The sequence below is a fragment of the Gymnoscopelus braueri genome, assembly GCF_963280865.1.
Source record: "Gymnoscopelus braueri genome assembly, chromosome: 15".
NCBI lineage: Eukaryota > Metazoa > Chordata > Actinopteri > Myctophiformes > Myctophidae > Gymnoscopelus > Gymnoscopelus braueri.
The window spans coordinates 20409845-20429650 of record NC_137620.1 but is presented as its reverse complement, the minus strand read 5'-3'; the positions used below and the strand labels follow the sequence as shown (position 1 = coordinate 20429650).

Sequence of the window (19806 nt, the reverse complement as noted above, 5' to 3'; positions counted from 1 at the left end):
TGCAACAGAAAACAGTGAATTGTGCAAAAGGCTTAACATGTGCAATAAGCGTTATATACAGCATACTCTGCAAAGCATCAACATGTTTGTACAAAACAAATCATTCTTCTGGAAATAAAACGACCCTTTTCCTTACTTGAATCAAAGTTTACATGGCACTGTATGTGTCGAGTTGATTTACATAGTGTCATTTAAATTGTATAGCAATGGTATCAAGAAAACATTTAAAAGCTTTCCCCCCAATAACAGCAACTTTTATGGTTTAAAAAAATAAATGCTTCCAAGCTGGAAGCTACATCTATTTTACGATTCTACTACCTCTTCCCTCAGTGCAATAAGGAATATATGACAAATGAGAAAGCACACCACAGTTGCTATATCCAAAGTCTCTTCAGCACACATGCACACACACAAAAACGTTACTGCTGCGTGTGTGTCGAATTACATTAGTAAAAATTACATATCATGTTTTGGTCATGTCTATTGTTCACCCATATCAAAATGATGTAAGTGGTTTAAAAGCTGATCCCAATCAACAGTTCTAATAATAACTACCCTTTCAACAGCAAAACAAACACAAAAAGGACAGTTCCCGATTTAACCAGTAGAGGGGGACAGTGACCGACATTTAAAACCATGGCGAATGATGGGAGGACAGTTTGATATTTATCATCAACCTATAGTGTCCACTGTCCAGTAATATACAGAATACTCTGCATAGCATCAACATGTTTGTACAAAACAAATAATTGTTCTGGAAATAAAAACCCATTCCTTACTTGAATCAAAGTTTACATGGCACTTTATGTGTCGAGTTGATTTACATACGTGTCATTTAAATTGCATTGCAATGGTATCAAGAAAAATGTAAAGAAAAAACACCTTGGCCATGTTGAACGATGGGAGGACAGCAGCTCAATAGTTTCCATTGGCATCCTGCAGTTCCTCCCGGATGGCGTTGAGCTCCACCAACCCATTGTTGAGTATGTTAGCAACATCTTTTATCTGACCCACCACCTCTTTCTTACAGCCTTTCTTTAGCTCACGCGAATCCTTGAGGAAGAACCGGTCCATGCCCTTGAAAAGTCCCATGACCGAGGCCAGGGCGTCGTCTGTGATCTCTGACGCCCGCCTCACAGGCCCGTCGACCAGGCCGGTCAACTGCACAGACCTGCGCACCTCCCAGTCCTCGGAGTAATGCTGATTGCCGGCCCTCAGGAAGGAGTGGCCCCGTAGCCGGTAGAGGCCCTCATTGACAAAGTGCAGGATCTTCACAAGGTCCAGAAGGTGATTCTCGTAGTCTTGCAGTACCGCCTCCACCTGTAGGAAGGGAAGGAAAGAAGCAGAGATACAGTAGAGCTATGTTTAAGAGCTGAAAAGTGCACGATGCCCCATTTCCTGAAAAGAGGATATCATAATCATATCATATCACATCTCATACCAATCAAGAGGATATCAATAAACTGGGAAAATGATCAAATGACTTTTGCAGCGGTTAGTTGTTTTAATGATTTAAAAAAATATCCCCAAACTTGATTTAAATTCAAACCTTTTTGCGGTCGTGCACGTTGTTAACGTTGTCCGAGATGGCCGCAGAGGCCGAGGCGATCCCGCCAGCCGTGGCCACGCCTACCCCGATGGCAGTCACAATGAGCGAGACGCCCATGGTGAGGGGAGCCAGAGCGAGGCCGGCGATGGCCGTGATGCCGCCCACGGCCGTGGTCGTGCCGCCGGTGATGCTGGCAACCTTGGCCTTTTTGTGGAAGGTGCTGATGTCGTCCGCGATGGCGTGCAGCGTGATGATGTAGTGCCACAGGACCTCGGCGTGCTCGGTGAACACCTTGTTGAAAACCTGCAGGCCACGGTGAACCTTCTCTGCCAGCTCTTGGAAAGACCTGAGAAGGGTAATGGTTACTAATGCAGGTGGTCATTATTGGAAAATAAACCCAGACAGTAGGGGGCCTCACTGTACATGATCCTGCTCATTACACAGCTACTTCACAGCAACAGCTAAACCAGTAAAAGCTTAAAGGAGTAGTTCTCCCAAAAAATTACTTATTTTCTTTCAATTACACACCCCATGAAGCATTGAATTCATGGATTTTTTTAGTTTTTGTCGCATTCCTAAGCCAATAATTTCATGACTGGCGGTCTCTCCGGTAGGAGACTCAAAGTCTCCTTTGAGTGACCTACCGGAAACATTAGCATCTTTCTGCCGGTAATCAAATTATTGGCTTAGGAATGTGACAGGAATGCGACAAAAACAAAAGAATCTCCATGAATTCAATGCTTCATGGGGTGTGTAATTGATAGAAAATAAGTAATTTTTTGGGTGAACTACTCCTTTAACACAGCTACAGCAAAATCAAGAAATGTTGATTTATTTGCTTGCAGGTTAAACGGTATGTAATAGTTTTTTTTATTTATTTGTATGCAGTAAATATGTCATGCTTAGTTTGTCATGTAGTATTGTCAATGTAATGAACTGATTGTGCTCTTCCAAAGCAACTTAACGGAGGCAGAAATAACTAAACAAACACATATTGAGAGATAACAGGACTATGGACGATTGATAATAATGATGACAATGAAACGCAAACGGCTGAAACGTTGGTAGATAAACCATTTATCTGATTCTGATCATCTATTTTTCAGTAGAGTATATCAGTGGTTCTCAGTGGTGTCTGGGATCACCCAGGGGTCCTTGAGGGCCTCCAGCTAAATGATTGTTAACTCTGAGAGTGTACAAATGGAACCAAATACCTCAAAAGTTGCCAAAATGGTCAAATAATAATAATTAAGAAAGAGGCAAAAACTGAGAAAATAACTGATCTACAAGCTGCTCACATTTCACAATATTTATCTGTGGAACAGAGTCAAACAAAATGTAATGCCTCAACTCCTACAATTCCGAGTGCTTGTCAGGGTGGGGGGGTCCCCAGTTCAAATGTGATCATTTTCGGGGGTCTGAAAAGGTTGAGAACCACTGGCCTAATGCATAGTAATCTTAGGGGTCCTTGAAATGAAAAAGTTTGAGAATCACTGCAGTGTAGTCAAGATAAAACTGGTAGGAAGTTGTTTCATTCACAACAGCACACACACACACATACTTGGACTCATCTTCCTCCATGATTTTGCAAGCGCAGTCATCGTCTGATGTCACTTCATCCCATTCTATAAAAAAAAACATTTCTTTTTTTAAAACTGATGTTTCAGCAAACAGTGTCTTCTTCAGGGTGCGTAGTGTGAATGCTGAGTGGAGTCTTCCAAACAAAGGCGACAGGTGTGACGATTGATGGGTGTACACTTGGAAGGAGATTAGTCGACAGTCAAATCAAGACAGTACACACTATTTACACCTTCAGTTAAGTCAGCTGATTGCTCAGTTTGTCACGATAGCATGATGAGATCAATACATACATGTTCTAAAAATACACTATGCACCGTATAGATAGAGTTTGTAGATGAATAAGTATGTATAGAGTTTGTAGATGAATAAGTATGTATGTCATCATACAGGAAAATATTAAACATAATATATTATTAATTAAATAGCGTCTCAGTGAAAACCTCACCCATTCTGAAAGCAGTACAAAGTAACAAGATGGGTTAAAGGGATATTTCACTTTCAAACATGTTTGGGGTAATTTTTGCGTCTACTTGGGCTTTTGTGACCACCCCAGACAGTTTTAAAAACTGTCTGGGGTGCTCACAAAAGCCTGTGTATACGTTAAAACTGTGAGCTTGTGGTAAAGCCTGATTTGTACTTGGTTGCAACCAAGTGTCGTGCACAGAAAAGATCATAGTCGCATCAAGTTGTATTTAATTGACATTATTTTCATGTGGCCTCCATCAAAGGCGATACCAATTGCTACAATGTACACCATGAGATTTACAATAGAGACTTACGTTCCACTGTGTTCCACCATTCCATCAAGCTGTCGGTGTCCTGTAACACAAGCACACGCTGTAGGAACAGAATACCTGTAGCAAATTCATTTCTTTAACAAGCACACTTTATTCCAATAAACGGCGAAAAGACGCAACATTAACTACATGAAACCCAGAGCCTCGTGGGACGTGTATCCCATAGCCTGAAGGGACAATTGCGCTGCGATGAATTAATTCACAAAAATGACAGATTTGAAAAAATATTCGGACAATGAGGTCTTTGGCTTGCTGGCAGCATGCACGACATGCCTAGTAGTTTGCAAGATTAGCTGCAGACAGACACAAACACATGTGATTACAAAATCTCTGCGATGCCTTGTCAAAATAGTTCATGTGTGTCTGTTCCATCGTTTTATCAATTTTAACTACTTTTCATCTGTATACTTTCACTTAAAATTAAGCACATTGTATTGCTTTTTATTACAAAACAATTAGTTTGCTTGATTGATTGAAACTGACCCCCTCATCCTCGCCTTCTTCCACTCCCGTTGCCACATGCTCATCATCCTTCTGGGATGCCAACCACTCCGCCTGTGTGATAGAAGAAGAGATGAGCGGGGAATGCAAAAATAAGAGAGAGTGGGTGAGAAAGAGAGAGAGAGAAAATAAATTCTCCTTTGCGTTGTGTGTAAAGGTATTTGACATCAGCCATCAGCACATTGACACACAGTAATTTGAGCCACAGCTGTGTGCACTATGTAAGGTAGTTCCATGGCCTATCAGATTTCTAAACTGTTTACATCCCGCTGATGCAGCTGAACCAGTTGTGTCACATGTCTATGGGATGAGGTGTGTAGGTGTGTGTGTGTGTGTGTGTGTGTGTGTGTGTGTGTGTGTGTGTGTGTGTGTGTGTGTGTGTGTGTGTGTGTGTGTGTGTGTGTAACGCATTCAGAGCTCAGAGTCTGACTCTGACAAACGGGAAGATAAAAGGAGTCTGGCCCATAAACAACTTCATATTGACAAAAGAGCGGTTACAGAAAACATAAGCCATTATCTTATTCAGGGCCCAATATAAGCTTAGGAGACTGTTTGATTTATTCTCATTTAAATGTGTAAAATAACAAATATTGTATCAATTCAATCCAAAGTTTGTGTATGACCACAGTGCTTCTACTGTCATTCTTAATCATAGTGATGCGCTGCAAACTGACATAGATTCTTACGTTTTTATTAGCCAGATCAAAGTTTATTGGGTGTTCATCTGAGGCAGCAGTTCCAACTGCAAACCATTATACAGTATGATGGCCATGAAGCCAGGTCCTCTCAATTCACTTACATAATTGAAGCACACACTAACTAGAGTCCCTATTATGACTATTAGTATTGCTTTTGATATAGTTTTTTTCTATAATATATTTCTACTATTGCTGTAATTTATCGCTGAGGTTATTTGTATACCGTCTTATTTGGAGACTGTGGCAACGGCTCTTTGATTTGTTCTCGATGTCCCTCTAGTCTATTGAAAGGCGGAATCAATAAAGGTCTTATCTTATTTGATTTTGTATTTAATCATGGTTGTTTGGAATTATTTCTGAGGTCCTTATAGATTTTTCAGGAGTCTTAGAATTGCATGTGGACATACCCTAAGGAGGTGTCAATCAACCATTGTTAGACCCGAGTATGTGTGCAGGATCCACTTCCTAGGTCCCAATATAGTCAATAACACCATAATGTCCTTCAATTCTATTTGTTTATCACCCTGTCAAAACATCTCATCTCATGACCTTGAAGTCCTCTCTAAAATACCTTGCATTCATCTTTGTCTCGCATGATTCTTTGTCAACTAGCTGTGATGAACAGTGATAAGGAGCTAACTAAACCAAAACAAAACATTTTCCCAAAGCATCTTTGCAGTTTAAACCAATGCGTTCATTGACATCTCTTGTGTATTAATTTCCTTCACCTGTGCTGCTTCCGAGTAGTAGAAGTCACTAGAGGTTGCTCCCGGTGGATCCTCAGGCCTCAGACCCATCGCCTTGCTCTGGGAACAGACAAACACCAGGTGGACATTAGAACGTCAAGTACTTTATTCTCCAAATGTACAGGCACTGGTGTCACAACATAAGTTATGGCTAAATTATATGCTGTCACATGCTGTCAAGAACTGATTTTCAAGGACACTGGTGCGATGAGTATAAATTGAGCTGTAGAGTTTCACAGCATGAGGACAAGACAGTACAATATGGATATACCCTGTATTGTATAGACCAGCGGTTTACCCTGCCACGCATTGCTGCTGGCACGGTAGTTACTTTAGCTTTAGTTTAGTTATAAACTAGGTTAGTTAGTTATAAAGGCATAAAAGCAATATGATAAAATGTAATTAAAAAGATTGTGACAAAAGCTTTAGGCTGAAATAGTACTGCTGTGAACTTTAAATAAAACATATGAAAGGCTATGTTTGCAAACTATATTTTAGAATCCGCACCCATTACACTACATATTGACTTTGTGTTTGAGTGCATCATTTCTTTTATGCAAAGTAGATACAAAATTAAATAAACACCACAACAATAACAAAGGGAACATTTAACTAACTCTTGTTGTTGTGAATCCTGAACTGGCATAAGTAAATACTTTCTATGAACTCTGAAACCAGGAGTTTGAGTCACACAACCTCATTGGCCAACAGCCCTCCCAGATCCGTAACCCCACCTTAACCACACAAAACATAAACTCAACCATCTCTATCTATTGTCTTAACTCAACCATTTTAGCATTGTCGATATATGAGATGCAAAATTAGAACGCAAATGAGCGCACACACACACACACACACACACACCACCAACCTTGGATTTATGCTTTTTAAGGCCTTTGAGTTTCAATGGCTTCTTCTGCTGAAGAGAGAGTAGTGTGAGATTAATAAATAAAACCTGGAGTTTTAATTTGAAAATGGACCCATAAGATTTAATTTAACATTGAAATTATGTAAATTATGTTCATTACACTTCTGTAATGAAATAGCTTAAAGGTTTAATGACATTCACTTTTACACCACATTCAAAGTCTTTGTCCTGGTCCTTCAAAAGTGTACAAAAAGTTTTAAGTGAAAATTCCATTCCAGTGATCAATGGCAGGTGTTTTTCTCTCACATTTCTAAAGCCTTTTCAACTGCAATGAAAAAAGAAATCTTTGCCTGCGGGTGTCGCTGGTGAGGGATTTTGCCTGTCAATCATCGCCTCTGCTCCGCCCCCCCCAAAGGAAAGGATAGGGGAGGGGAGGGGCGAGGAGGAGAGTGGGCGGGATTATTCGACAGTGACCTCACTGTCGAAGGGCCAAGCTCAGATTACTTTTCAGCCTAATTATTCAGAAAACCCCAGACCACAGAAAATCCACTGAATGTTTTAAGTTCAGTTTTTTTGGGTGTAATTGAGGTCATAAAACCCCAAATAAAACATTGAAAATAAAAAAAGTGAAAATGAATGTCATGATACCTTTAACGGTGAACCTAACAACAATACAACTTACTGGTTTGCAGTCTTCTTCTTCTTCATCATCTTCATCCAGTTGTCCAATAGTATATAGCTCTCCTCCCTTCTGACGAGTATGATCTTCTAGAAACACCCCCTGGTGTAATAAAATAAACCACCAATTAAAGAAATGCAAAATGGGATGCAAACCCTGCCTGTACCAAGATGTCTTGCTATGTACTCTTGATTGATTGTCACCTTGACCTTTAACCTTTTTGACCAAGCACAATTTCAACCTGGTGTCCCAATTTTCTGTAGTGTGAGGTGGCTTGATGTACAAGTACACCCCCTGGACATGAGGCTAGTATGGGGATTTTAATATTATACCTAGAGTTAACCATCTCTAACCTAATTTCAAAATATACAATACAATCTTTTTTTCAGTCTGTGTGTGTCCCTCTTTTGGCCATATATGGATATCTCTATATCCGTCTGTCCTTGTCCCTTTTATGCACATAAATGGAAATCACTGATGTCATCAGTATATGCCCATATATGGGCACATCAAGGGGATTGGCGGTTCTGGAAAGCCCTTGTGTAGTGGTAAACGTCTGTGGAGAATGCAGGGAGAATGTCGGAAGTGTGCAAACTGACTGTGGAAAGTAGACTGATTAAGGATTTGCCAAATCAAGCTAGGCTGGGGTTGCCATGGCAAACAATTGGCTCATTTGTGCCACCCACGGCCAGAGCCTATATGAACGACTCGACACTGCACTACCTCGGTTGGTCGAACGGTTCTCGAGATATGTGGATTACAGACGTACATACGTACAGAGATTCGGTGCATTTGTTGTAAGATAGTTGAAGATACCGTCAGTTGTCCTTGTGCAGCTCTGGCTTTTCACACAATGCATCAGGGGTATGATAGTATATACACTAGTATTTTGTGTTGTAATAAGTTAATTAGTCAACAACAACAACAACACTTACTTCGGATGCCCAATGAGGAGATTCTTGGCTCAAACTAATATGGCAGCCGTCATGAAGGATGGTTTCCTGCGTTTTCTTGGTCTTACGATGAATAGCCCCTTTGTGTTTGTAGTGCTTCTTCTGATGAAGGAAGCCAAAATGTTAGCACTTTTATGCGTTAAAGCTGAGGAATACTTAACAGAACACCACCAGGTGATTCTGAGTTATTTGTATCACTCTGCAATAAATGGTAAATAGTGCATTTATATAGCGCCTTTCACCCATTCACACAACACATTCATACACCGATGGTGGAGGAAACCATGCATGCAAGGCAAAAACCTGCTCTTCGGGAGCAATTAGGGGTTCAGCGTCTTGCTCAAGGACACTTTGACACCAACTCTAGGGGAGCCTGAGATCGAACTGGGAACGGCCGCTCTACCTCCTGAGCCACAGCCGCCCCAATAGGAGGTCAATGCCTTAAAAGACCATACCAGTGCCTCACAGTACACTTGACTATCCTGCTGACAACTTTCAAAAGCATACCTTTGTTTGTTGATTTTATTCAATTACGTATTTATTTCCAAATATTCGGGTGATAAATTCACCTTACAATTCTCTGCTGCTCCGCCTGATTTCAGTAGCCATTGAGAGGTCATGGATGCTTTATTTAATTCCTAAAACTACTGTATCTTTTTTCCTGGCATGTTTTTTGGCTAGACTTGTCAAACCAATCACATGCTTTCAAATGCATTAAAAAAACACAATGATAACCCACTGTAACTTTGCCATTGGATTACCTACTGTATCTACAAGTTAATTTACACACCATGAATTTAATGGAAACCAATGCCTTCCTAAAACACGCCATGGTATGCTTTGGAAAATGTTCAGCAGCAATGTAGCAAGTGTAACATGAGTCATAGTCAATGGGTTAAACATACTAGACCACAAATAGTCCTTTAAAGTAATCTTCTCACAGTATTGCTCAACAGTGAGTTGAGCAATACTCATCATCACGCAATTCACCATGCATTGATGCAAGAGTTATGAACAGTTCACCTGGTCATTTGTTATTCTCTAGTCATGAGACTTTGGTATGAACAAAATGCAGTTGTTCCAGACTTACTGTGTTTTTTTCCCCCAGTACCAGCGCATACCGTATCACTATTTATTCCTAATGTAGTCTGGACAACAATGAATGTTGTTGGTCCTCTGTGTTGTAGATTTTGAGCTGGTCTAATAATTCATTTTTCATTAATTCATTATTCATTTGTTCATAATCAGGTGTTTCAACTGCTCATAATGTATTCATAATTATTACCATTAAACTGCACTACTACTTCAATCACAACTTCAGCATGTCGCCGACTCCGTTATCCAGAGCAACATACACATAAGTTAAAAGTACAAAGTCAAAGGACGTTCCATGAACCTTTTGTCAAACCAGTGAAACCACGTAAAGACAATGACCACGAGGATTAGAATGCTATGATACCAAAGATATGACAGTAACTGAGCCCATGTAAACAAGACTCCTAGCATCTAAGCTACAGTAGTAGTCTGTGGCGGAAGTTGCAGAGTGGGTAAAGAGGCCATCTGATAATCAAATGTGTCAAAGTGTCCTCAGCAACATACTTAACCCATGCTTCCCAGGTGCTGTATTAATAGCGCCCTAAGCTCCTAATAGTTAGAATAGGAAATGCAGAGGAAAAATGTCACGTATGTGCATGAACAGTGACAAAAATACCCCAAACACAACTAAAGGCGACTATAATTGCTATTTTAGTAGCAAATGAAAAGCAAATGCAGATGCAAAGACATGAAGTAGGTGGCATAACAGCATGGAGGATTATGAGAATGCATGGAGAAACATTATACCGGTTTGCAATAGTCCATCCCATTCTGTTCATCATCGTCCATCTCCGTTGATACGCTGCATTTCCGAGGGCTTTTTTCATCAAACATGTCATCCTAAACGATACAAATGCATCACTAAATCTCTGTGAAACATTCATGTAAAGAAGGCAACCAGGCACTTTGCAGAAAAATTACTGTACCTTAGATTTGCGTCGACCCAGAGACAACCGTTTCCCCTTTGTTGGTTTCTTCTAAGAACAATGCAATTATAAAAAAGGGTTACAGACAGAACATAGCAACCGAAAACATTTAGACATCAGATAGTGCCCATTATCTATCATTTATCCATTCATTACAAATTAATACTGTAAAAAATATGTTGAGTTCCACATGCAATAATTTTTGGAGGCCTCAAATAACTGAGCTCTCTTTACGTGTAGTGTTACGTAGTAAATGTCTGTAGTGTTTTATCGGAAAGGCCAAGTGCCACAGTATCCTTTATTTAAAAAGAAGAAAACTAATTACAGGTTTGCAGTCTTCCATTTCAGGGAGATAATCATCTCCCGTTACTCCATCTGAGGCTAGATACCATCCCTTCTGTGAGCTCTCTTCATCCAGGATAGCAGCCTGAGAGACACATTGTGATATGGAAAGTCAAGGATGAGAGGCGTGACAAGTTTGTACTGCAGTCACAGTGGAGCAATGAGGAGATACAGTAAGGAGATGGCAAGTGCCTAATGAAGGCTCTATTCCATTTAGTGTAGCACAGAGGTTCTCAAACTTTTTAATTTCAAGTACCCCCATAACTCTCAGAGTTACACACCCATAAGGGGCCATTTGAAACCCCCTCAAGGAACCATAAGGGTCCTTGGACCCAAATTTGAGACCCACTGGTGTAGCAGAGTCTTTCCAGTGAGCCAACATGCACAATATCAGCACCCTGACTCTAGCCTCTTGATGTTACCAATGGCACTAATGAAGGCTCTGTTCCATTCTGGCCAATTTCTTTCCAATATGGTGGCTGTGCATAGAGCCTATTACATAAGTTGAAGACGATAAAAGTCACTATGGTAGTCATATGAGTTACTCACATACTTCAAGAGCTTTAAAGGACAACTGAGATCATATGCATTTCTTTAAACATAGAGTACTTCCCCCCAACATGGTTTACTTTAGAATGACGTGATGGTGATGTTAATATTCATTACCTTGTCCTTGCTGGTTGACGGTGAAGTGAAGCCCATTGCTCCTTCAATATCATTAAAGTTTTCATCCTGAGGGTGAAACGAGAATAAATAAAGTATCTTATTATGACAGCTTAACATAGGACTCACATAAGGCCTGCAGTCCTTGTGTTCAAGAGTGGCTTCCAAGTAAATTAACGAAAATCTCTCACTCACACACACACACACACACACACACACACACACACACACTCCTATAAATAACCTATAGTGTGTTAGATCCAGTGTGTAAAAATGACAGTTTACATTTTGAGTTGAGCATTTTAAAAGTTAACTTTTGCATTCCCTTCAGTACACTACCTGTGACTCTTTGCGATGCGTCCGGCCATGTGCACCATAAAGTTTATGATGAGGATTCTCCTGAGAGACAGAGAGAAAACACTGTAACTACTGCATAATGCATCGACAGTTTCTTAGACACTCAAATACTATAAACATGAAATACCTTATTGGAGTCTCTTCGAGGTGAATTCCCATGGTCCTCTTGGTGCTATCAAAGAGTACATTTCATACAAAATTACAAATTAAAGACCAATGAAACAGTTGTCCACCAGGTCAATATACTTGGTCCGCTCCTTTTTCCTCTCTACACACCAAATCTCTTTTGCCGAAAATACCCAATATATAAGCTCACATCGTGACGCGTTAAGCTTGTAGATCTGTTAGGGGTTATCTGATTAATATCATACAGTACAAATGATCCCATTAAGACCGGGAAAGCATCTGTGATTCCGTGTCATTTTCGATTTTAGCTAAAAAGTATTATTTTATACTTTGGCTATTCAGAAATAGCAGATATACAAGCTCATAGTGCGTCACTTCGTGCCGCACTATGAGCTTGTAGATCTGCTATTTTTGAAAATTCTTGGAAATTTGTGCAAATCTTTGAATATATATATATTCTTTTAAAGCGAACATTTTGAACTCAAATCTTTGCTTCTGGGTGTCCCTGGAAAACAATGTTTGGAGATGGGGTCGGCGGCCAAATGCATATAATTTCGGGGTCCTTGAAATGAAAAAGTTGGAGCACCACTGATATAGCAACATACGTTTTTCAGAAAAAACGGTTATTGGAGAAGTACAGTTTAACGTTTTTTTTAGAAGACATTTGTAGAATCGGCCTCAGGTCTTAATGGATTAAGATGTTGTTATTGCTACAATATACACTGCAAAGAGCACCATTATCTCCTGTACCTTATCTAGGCTGATGGCAAATCCTCTGTGGGGCACAGACTTGGTCCTCATCACGGTCCTTCTCCTCTTCTGGGGAGAGAAACGACTAGGTTAGATTACCTGAGCAGCTGGGTCTGAATCAAAAGCAACTTGCAGAGGTGAGAGGAAAACGGGAATCTATTCAAATATCAAATTAAATTGATGGAGGTTGGCATATATGTTCATTATAAAAAGCGTACAAATCCATTGTTGCTGGCTTCTTCATTCCCATCTTCTTCATCATCTTCTTCACCTTCAGAACTTCGGTCCAACTTCATCTCCTGTAGCAAAATGTTAAGTCAAGCAAGGAAGTAAAGTTTAACAAGTCATTGTCTTTTTAACTCTTATCACTGTATTGAGAGGTTACATCTGGTTCCGTTTCACTTGCAGTACTCTTACTTTTGAGGCTTTGAGTGTAATACACAAAACAGGAAGTCGGCATGCTTGTGTATTGTTCCAAGTGTGTAATGTAAAATATCATGGCCACGGACAATACTCGAGTCTAATTGGCCGGACGGTGTGGATCATTATCAGATAACCGCACAGCTGTGTTCACTTAAACGTTCTAAGTGAATACACATAATAAACATTGTATGCATGTCGACGAGGAGGACATGATTTGCAATTCCAAGATTATCAGTATGCAACTCGAATGGTGCCGAGTTGTCATTTAAAACGTTTAATGTTTTTACTAGTGTGTCAACCTATTACGAGTTGGGAGCGAGAATGAACGTCTGCATCCCATTGTTGGTCATGTGACGCGGGAACATTGAAAAATGCCACGACAGGGGAGCCTGTCACGTCAAACACTAGGAGGTTGCCCATGAACTCGTCACCTTACGACCTGGGAGTGACAATGTGTAGTGTGTTCATGTCCCATCAGTACATGTTACTAACATTGTATGCATTAATTTCCCATCAATGCATTTCACTAACTCAACTTTTGGGTACCTTTTCCCCAGAGTGCTTGTGCCTTCTAATTTTGCAGGCTTCCAAAAGTAAAAAAGATAAACCAGCTTCTGGGGGCAAACATTCAGCGAAAATAGACGATCTACAAGCTCACAAGGCAACAAGCGGGGGCCCATGTATATATGTAGACACAGTAGGAGGAAAGATAGCTAGGTGGGTAGATACATAGTGAAGATACAGTAAATAGGTAATTCACCTCTGACATTGACCATGGTCGTGCTGTGAGCCTGTATGTCGCCTCCTCGTCCTATTGTGGCATAGGAAGCAAGATCAGTATCACTATAACAATGGCATGGATACAGTACACTTAGACCTACACAAGAACCTGTCAAGGTTGGGTTGAATTTGAAGTTATTTGTGTGGAGACATACAAAAAATAATTGACATAATCAAAGTGGATTCTGATACTATACTTCATAATCCATACACAAAAACATTGATAATGTACTTCTCCAGTATAATCTTATCATGAAGCTGATATTCAAAATAAATTCAGAAACAAGACTAAAGGCTCTTTTCCACGACCGTTCTGAGGTCAAATGAGTCCGTGTTAAACCACTCAGTCAGCACTCAGAACTACAACCTCTGACATTTGTGAGTCACTGTTGCCAGTTGTTGATAAAGTCTGTGTGTATTACAGAGGCAATGTACATTACACAAAACATACATTTGAACGGAAATTGATTGAGCTCAATATAGCCGTTGCCAATAAAAAATTGAAGTAGGCCTGTGCCTATCTGATGGACTAATTAGATTGAGATATCTTGTATGCAAGTGAAAATTCTGGCCTGCGGGTGGTGCTGCACAAAAAGCCATGGATTCACCAAGATGCGTCATTATGGATTCCACCAACATTATAGGATAGATCCTGGATGTCTGATTGGCTCGGTTTTACTGGAGGTTAAGGTTAGGCACAGTTATACTGAGGTTAGGATTAAGGTTAGGTTTAGACGTAGTTGCAAAAACGAGAACAGTCAATCACAGCGACTACTGGCCAATCACAGCGGGTCTCCCTAGAAAAGCGGTGGTATCCATAAGCACGCCACCAAGATGAGTAGAGTTCATCCTCCAGGGAGCATGAATGCTGATTTTTTTTTAGATATCTTGTGTTCAAGCGGAAATGTTGGCCTTATGGTGGCGCTAAATGAATTGGGACATGGGGTCATCAAAATCAGTAAGGGCCATCGTCAGGGTTCATGAAAGAGCACACAAAATTCCATGGCAATCCAGCCAGTAGAGCCGTGCTGCTAGCGGAGCTACAAAAGTTGCACCAACAATCCAGAGAGAAGACTTGGGCAGCTACAGTCAAAAGCCAACCTAAATCATGTACTGTTGGAGAGGATTCCACGCTACGAACACTACAAGCCGACCTTGCGGAGAGCGAACAGGGCTGTGTCGAGTGTAACATCCCAATGCTTTATTTCATGTACTGATGCATGAATACGACATACTGTGGGCCTACCTTTGATTCTTTGGGTACATGCCCATTCATATATTTTGTGTCATCTTCTTTTTTATCGTGTACAGGGGAAGCGGTGGAAGCTCTCCGAAGCAGCTGGTGTACTTTTTCCTTGAGGGGTTTCCTCTGGTAAACAGAAACAAACAAAACTATAAATTTCCACGGTCTGTGCTTTTGGGTTTAAGAGCCAGAGAAATGCTGGCATAAATATTATATATTTTGTAAATTAGTGTTAAATAATTATATTCTGAAAGCAATCATTACTATAGTGTTTGTTCCTGAGTCTAAAGCTCCTCAGTAAAGAGAAAATAAATGTTCAGGTCAGGATACCAATTTCATCCAATCAGGAGACAGAACTCATACAGGATACAGGATAAACAAGTAAGATTTGAAGTGACGAAACAAAAAGGTGAGTTTTTGGAATTTGGAATTTGGAAGTGGAACACTATAGAATTTAAGTTGAGCTGGAGCGATGGGTAGAATTCGGATAGAGCTTTAACTTTAATCACTAACACCAACTTTAATGAAGATTGACAGCATTATAGTTCATTTTACAATACAAAATGCAACTCAGGACCAAACAGTGAATATCGCTTGGCCTGAACTGGGTTACATTACAACATAATCTTATCATTGAGGGTGATTCCATAATTTTTAGGGTTAATGATCGTACCGGTTTGCAGTCAGCACCACTCTGCTCTTCATGTTCTCCAGCATTGAGTACATGTGTCCCCGGGAGCCCTGCCTGAACCACACAACACAGAGATGTGTCAACATCAACAAACCTGCACTCACCCAGTGGTGGAAAAAGTACTCACATATTTTACTTAAGTAAAGAGATCAATACTGCAAAGTAGAAATACTCTGTTACAAGTAAAAGTCTAATCCAGTTCAAACGTATGCATTTATTTTTGCTTTAAAGATTATTTATAGGCCAGTCATTATTTAGACAGCAATGAGTAGAGAGACAGGATGCATCTGTCCAGGCAGAATTTAACCAGGGACGTTGCATGGTCAACGAATGCATACAGTACAGTCCAGCGCTCGTATACTCATGGGGTACCTCCTGGGCCACTGGGGGGTGGCAGTGGCTCAGGAGCTAGAGCAGCTGCTAGGGAAATTTAACTGGAAGGTTTATGGTTCGATCCCTGGCTGCCCCTGGGTTAGTGTCAGAGTGTCGTTGAGCAAGACACTGAACCCGTAACTGCTCGTGATGAGCAGGTTGGCCTCGCATGGTTTCCGGTGTGTGAATGTGTTTGTGAATGGATGAACGTAATGCACATTGTAAAGCATAATGCACATTGTAAAGCATTTTGGATAAAGGGGCTAAATAAATGCACCATTTAGCATTATATTTGCATACAGTAAACACCTGGTCTTTACCTTGGACATTCTTGGTAGTGTCCCAGTGTTTCCATCACCGTCATCACTAAATTTTTCCTATGAAAAGTGAGTCATCGTTAAGAAACACATCAACTTAACACACATTGACAATAACTGATAGGATGTATTGTCTTTTCTTGTCTGAGGACATTGTTATTACCTTGGACCCTCTTCTGGAAATTAGGGACACTCTAAACTTCTTCATCTTATTCTGTAATAGAAGTGTACTTGTTAACATACTGTAAACGCATACAATGCAACCCAATGTATGCCAATATTTTGATACATCCTACAATGAATCGTATTGTTATATATATCAATACATTCATAAATAATTAAGTGGACATTCAAGTAACAAGGGAGTAAGGCAGCACATATTATACGTTTGATTCATTTTATTGATATTGATCATGTTTTTCATCACTTAAATCAATGATTTGCATTGGATTGAAACCTGCGGGTATGGGTATTATGATTAGTAATTGCTCATCTTTGACAGTACACCGTTAAATGTGAAATGTAGAACCTTGTTTTGTTTTCCGCTGCCATCCTGGTCCTCTCCACTCCCTCCATCAGAATCCACTTTCATCTTTAGGGAAAAAGGGAAAATAGATTAAGGATATAAAATCAGATATAAAATAAAATACAGAACAATAATATTACTATATTAAACAAGCAATAGATTGATAGAATTGAAGCTTGAACCTTCATGGACTCCCGTCGTAGTCTCAGCCTACCAGACTGAAAAAGGGGGGGGAGGGGGGGGGGAATGCATTAATCATTACATAATTAATAAAGCCAGAACATACTTTAGGAGGTACACTGCTGCATTATGCAAGGACTGTATATATATAAAAATAAAAATAAACACATGGAATGTCAACATGGTGATCACCTTTAAAGCAAAACAACACTTGGTTTTGGTTGTGTAGTGTAGTTGCCTTGCAATGATGCAACTCCAAATATTGGCAAGATATCTTCTATAGTTGCTCATTTGATGTTCCAAAACTATCTCCTCATTAACTTACATTGCACAGTAAAACAGGTCTCAAAAGCACACTTTTAGGAGATAAACAAACATGAACAAAGCGGATTCTCCCAATATATAACGTTACATTATTTTTTTGTATAAAAAAATAAAACATTTCCTGTTGATTTTACTATTGTAATTAGGAAGAAGATCAAGATTGTTATATTCAAATACCAGTAAAGTCATCAGGAAGTTGGCTTTAAAATGTATATTTTTTATAGAATAAAAGAAAAGCTGTACCGGTTTTTGTAATGTTACATATAATTTGCTTTGTTTGCGTTTGTTTATGTGCTATAAGAGGAGAGACTATTTTTGAATATAAATGTTTTATCAACAGAGCAACCATTGAAGATATCTCACCAATATCTGGAATTACATCACGGCAATGTAACTACACAACCCAAACCTCTACCAAAGTGTGATTACGACATAAACACATTAGGGATGGGACGTTTAATTTGTGCCGACATAATGTGCGCTGCTAGTAGTCACAGATAAATTGCCTAGTGCCTACAGAACCACCATGTTAACTTTCTGGATTAATCCAACGTATGTATCAAATATGCATTGTTGCTGCCCACCACAAAATCTATCATATTAAACGTCAAAACAAGCTAAGAAAAACAGATGACTGCTTAACTGGATGCTGCTGTGTTCACCCTGTGGGCTCCGTTTGTAATGAGAAGTCTGGCTTTGCTGCGTTCAAGTAGTATGATACTGTTGCTGCTCTAGGGCTTGTCACATGCGCAGCAATATTCATTTGTATAAATATGACGTCACGCTTCATTTAACAGCGTTTAAAAGAGTACATGTTTACAAAAAAAATGGCCAAGAACTCATCCCTAAAACACATGGCACTGGGCACAGGGAGCTAAAGAACCAAAGGATGCCTGATGACATGGAACTACATTAAAAGAAAAAGGTGTACAGTAGATTCTAATTTAATTAAAAGACTGAAAAGGTTTCATACTGGTTTGAACTCGGGTTGGAGCTGAGGACTGTTCTCAGGCCAGTCCTCGACACACCTTTCCTGTTTGGGGAGAAAAGTGACATGAACACACACCATGAATAGACAGTTTTCCTTTAACACTGTATTTTTCCACCCAGTCTATCTTTATGATCTCATTTCCACAACACAACAACCACAACCACAACCACAACCACACACACACACACACTTGATGTTATGAGAAAAAGGTGTGACAAATTAAATGTAATGCATTTTCACTGCATCTTGTCATACCTCTCCAATGAGCAGAATGTCTTCAAAGACCACAAAGCTTTCAGGTTTGACTGGTTGACTTTCCTGTAAAATAAGAATCCAAATGTCATCAGTGGGATGATATTTTACCACTGGTATCTTTGTCCACTGATTCTCTTATCATGTACAAGTAAGACGCGCGAAGGCAGCTCGAAAATAACAATAAGAAGAATAGAAAGGAATGAGCAATCTAAAACTGTCCTCAAACTAAGGCGTTTTCAACTTGCCATCCGGCCTGAAATATGCACAAATGACATGGAATTCTTAGATATCCCAATAGCTGAACTCGTCTAGATGCTTTTAGATGTGTTATTTTTGACTGTAGCTGCTATATTTCTCTCAGAGGAGTGTAATTAGTCACCCAGGGGCAGGCGGATTTCAGCCACACTGTAGTGCACTCAGAGATCTGTCAGCAGCCAATGAGAGTGTGAGTCACATGGGGGTGCGGCTGCACACAGGCAGTGCACACAATACTGCACACAGACAGACACACAACCCGAGCACGGTTTCATAGTAAGCTCCACTTGTGCGGAGGCGCGCGCCTCCTTCCGCTGCGTTCGCAATGAACATTCATTGAAAGTTCCTCAATGTTAACCACAGTAACCCTAGAGTCCCTTGTGTATTAGGTCCCTAGGCCTATACGTTTAATTCATACATAGATACACAGGGAAAATAGCAGATCTACAAGCTCACAATGCGTCGCATTGCGTTGTACAACGGTGTCAGGCTTAGGAAAATAAGAAAAGAAGCTCATCAGTTAAAACATACCATATTAAAAACTGTCCGGGTGATTCAAATCGTGACTGTATTTCACTATGATATTGAACTACTATACTATTGGTCATGTTTAATCATCGGTAGGGCATTTAATAAAAAAAAGTTGCATACTCACTCGAGGTGATTGTGGCATTGTTGTGGCTTGAGGAACTGGCTTAGGGGCTAGTTTGGGGGGGATTCTGACAGCTGGTTTGGGGGGAGGGTTAGGAGGAGTTTTGGGAGATGGTACGGGAGATGTTAGGGGAGATGTTACTTCAGACTCACTCTGGGGGAAAAAA

General features: G+C 40.1%; 1 protein-coding gene across 1 annotated transcript in view; it reads right to left on the bottom strand.

Moving 5' to 3' along the window:
* Positions 1-19806, bottom strand: part of LOC308101414 (uncharacterized protein) — a 50688-nt gene that overhangs the window by 19195 nt on the left and 11687 nt on the right. Inside the window, exons 10-36 of the mRNA XM_080450834.1 lie at positions 19644-19793; positions 18734-18796; positions 18461-18520; positions 17166-17201; positions 16987-17049; positions 16621-16671; positions 16461-16517; positions 15751-15822; positions 15081-15203; positions 13815-13865; positions 12850-12930; positions 12632-12700; positions 11883-11927; positions 11738-11797; positions 11402-11467; positions 10719-10820; positions 10394-10444; positions 10215-10307; positions 8355-8474; positions 7423-7521; positions 6744-6791; positions 5855-5932; positions 4411-4482; positions 3910-3949; positions 3111-3174; positions 1550-1895; positions 922-1320 (exon numbers count right to left, since the gene is read on the bottom strand). Coding sequence (XP_080306960.1) covers positions 922-1320; positions 1550-1895; positions 3111-3174; positions 3910-3949; positions 4411-4482; positions 5855-5932; positions 6744-6791; positions 7423-7521; positions 8355-8474; positions 10215-10307; positions 10394-10444; positions 10719-10820; positions 11402-11467; positions 11738-11797; positions 11883-11927; positions 12632-12700; positions 12850-12930; positions 13815-13865; positions 15081-15203; positions 15751-15822; positions 16461-16517; positions 16621-16671; positions 16987-17049; positions 17166-17201; positions 18461-18520; positions 18734-18796; positions 19644-19793 — 2559 coding nt within the window. The remainder of the gene's footprint in view (positions 1-921; positions 1321-1549; positions 1896-3110; positions 3175-3909; positions 3950-4410; positions 4483-5854; positions 5933-6743; positions 6792-7422; positions 7522-8354; positions 8475-10214; positions 10308-10393; positions 10445-10718; positions 10821-11401; positions 11468-11737; positions 11798-11882; positions 11928-12631; positions 12701-12849; positions 12931-13814; positions 13866-15080; positions 15204-15750; positions 15823-16460; positions 16518-16620; positions 16672-16986; positions 17050-17165; positions 17202-18460; positions 18521-18733; positions 18797-19643; positions 19794-19806) is intronic.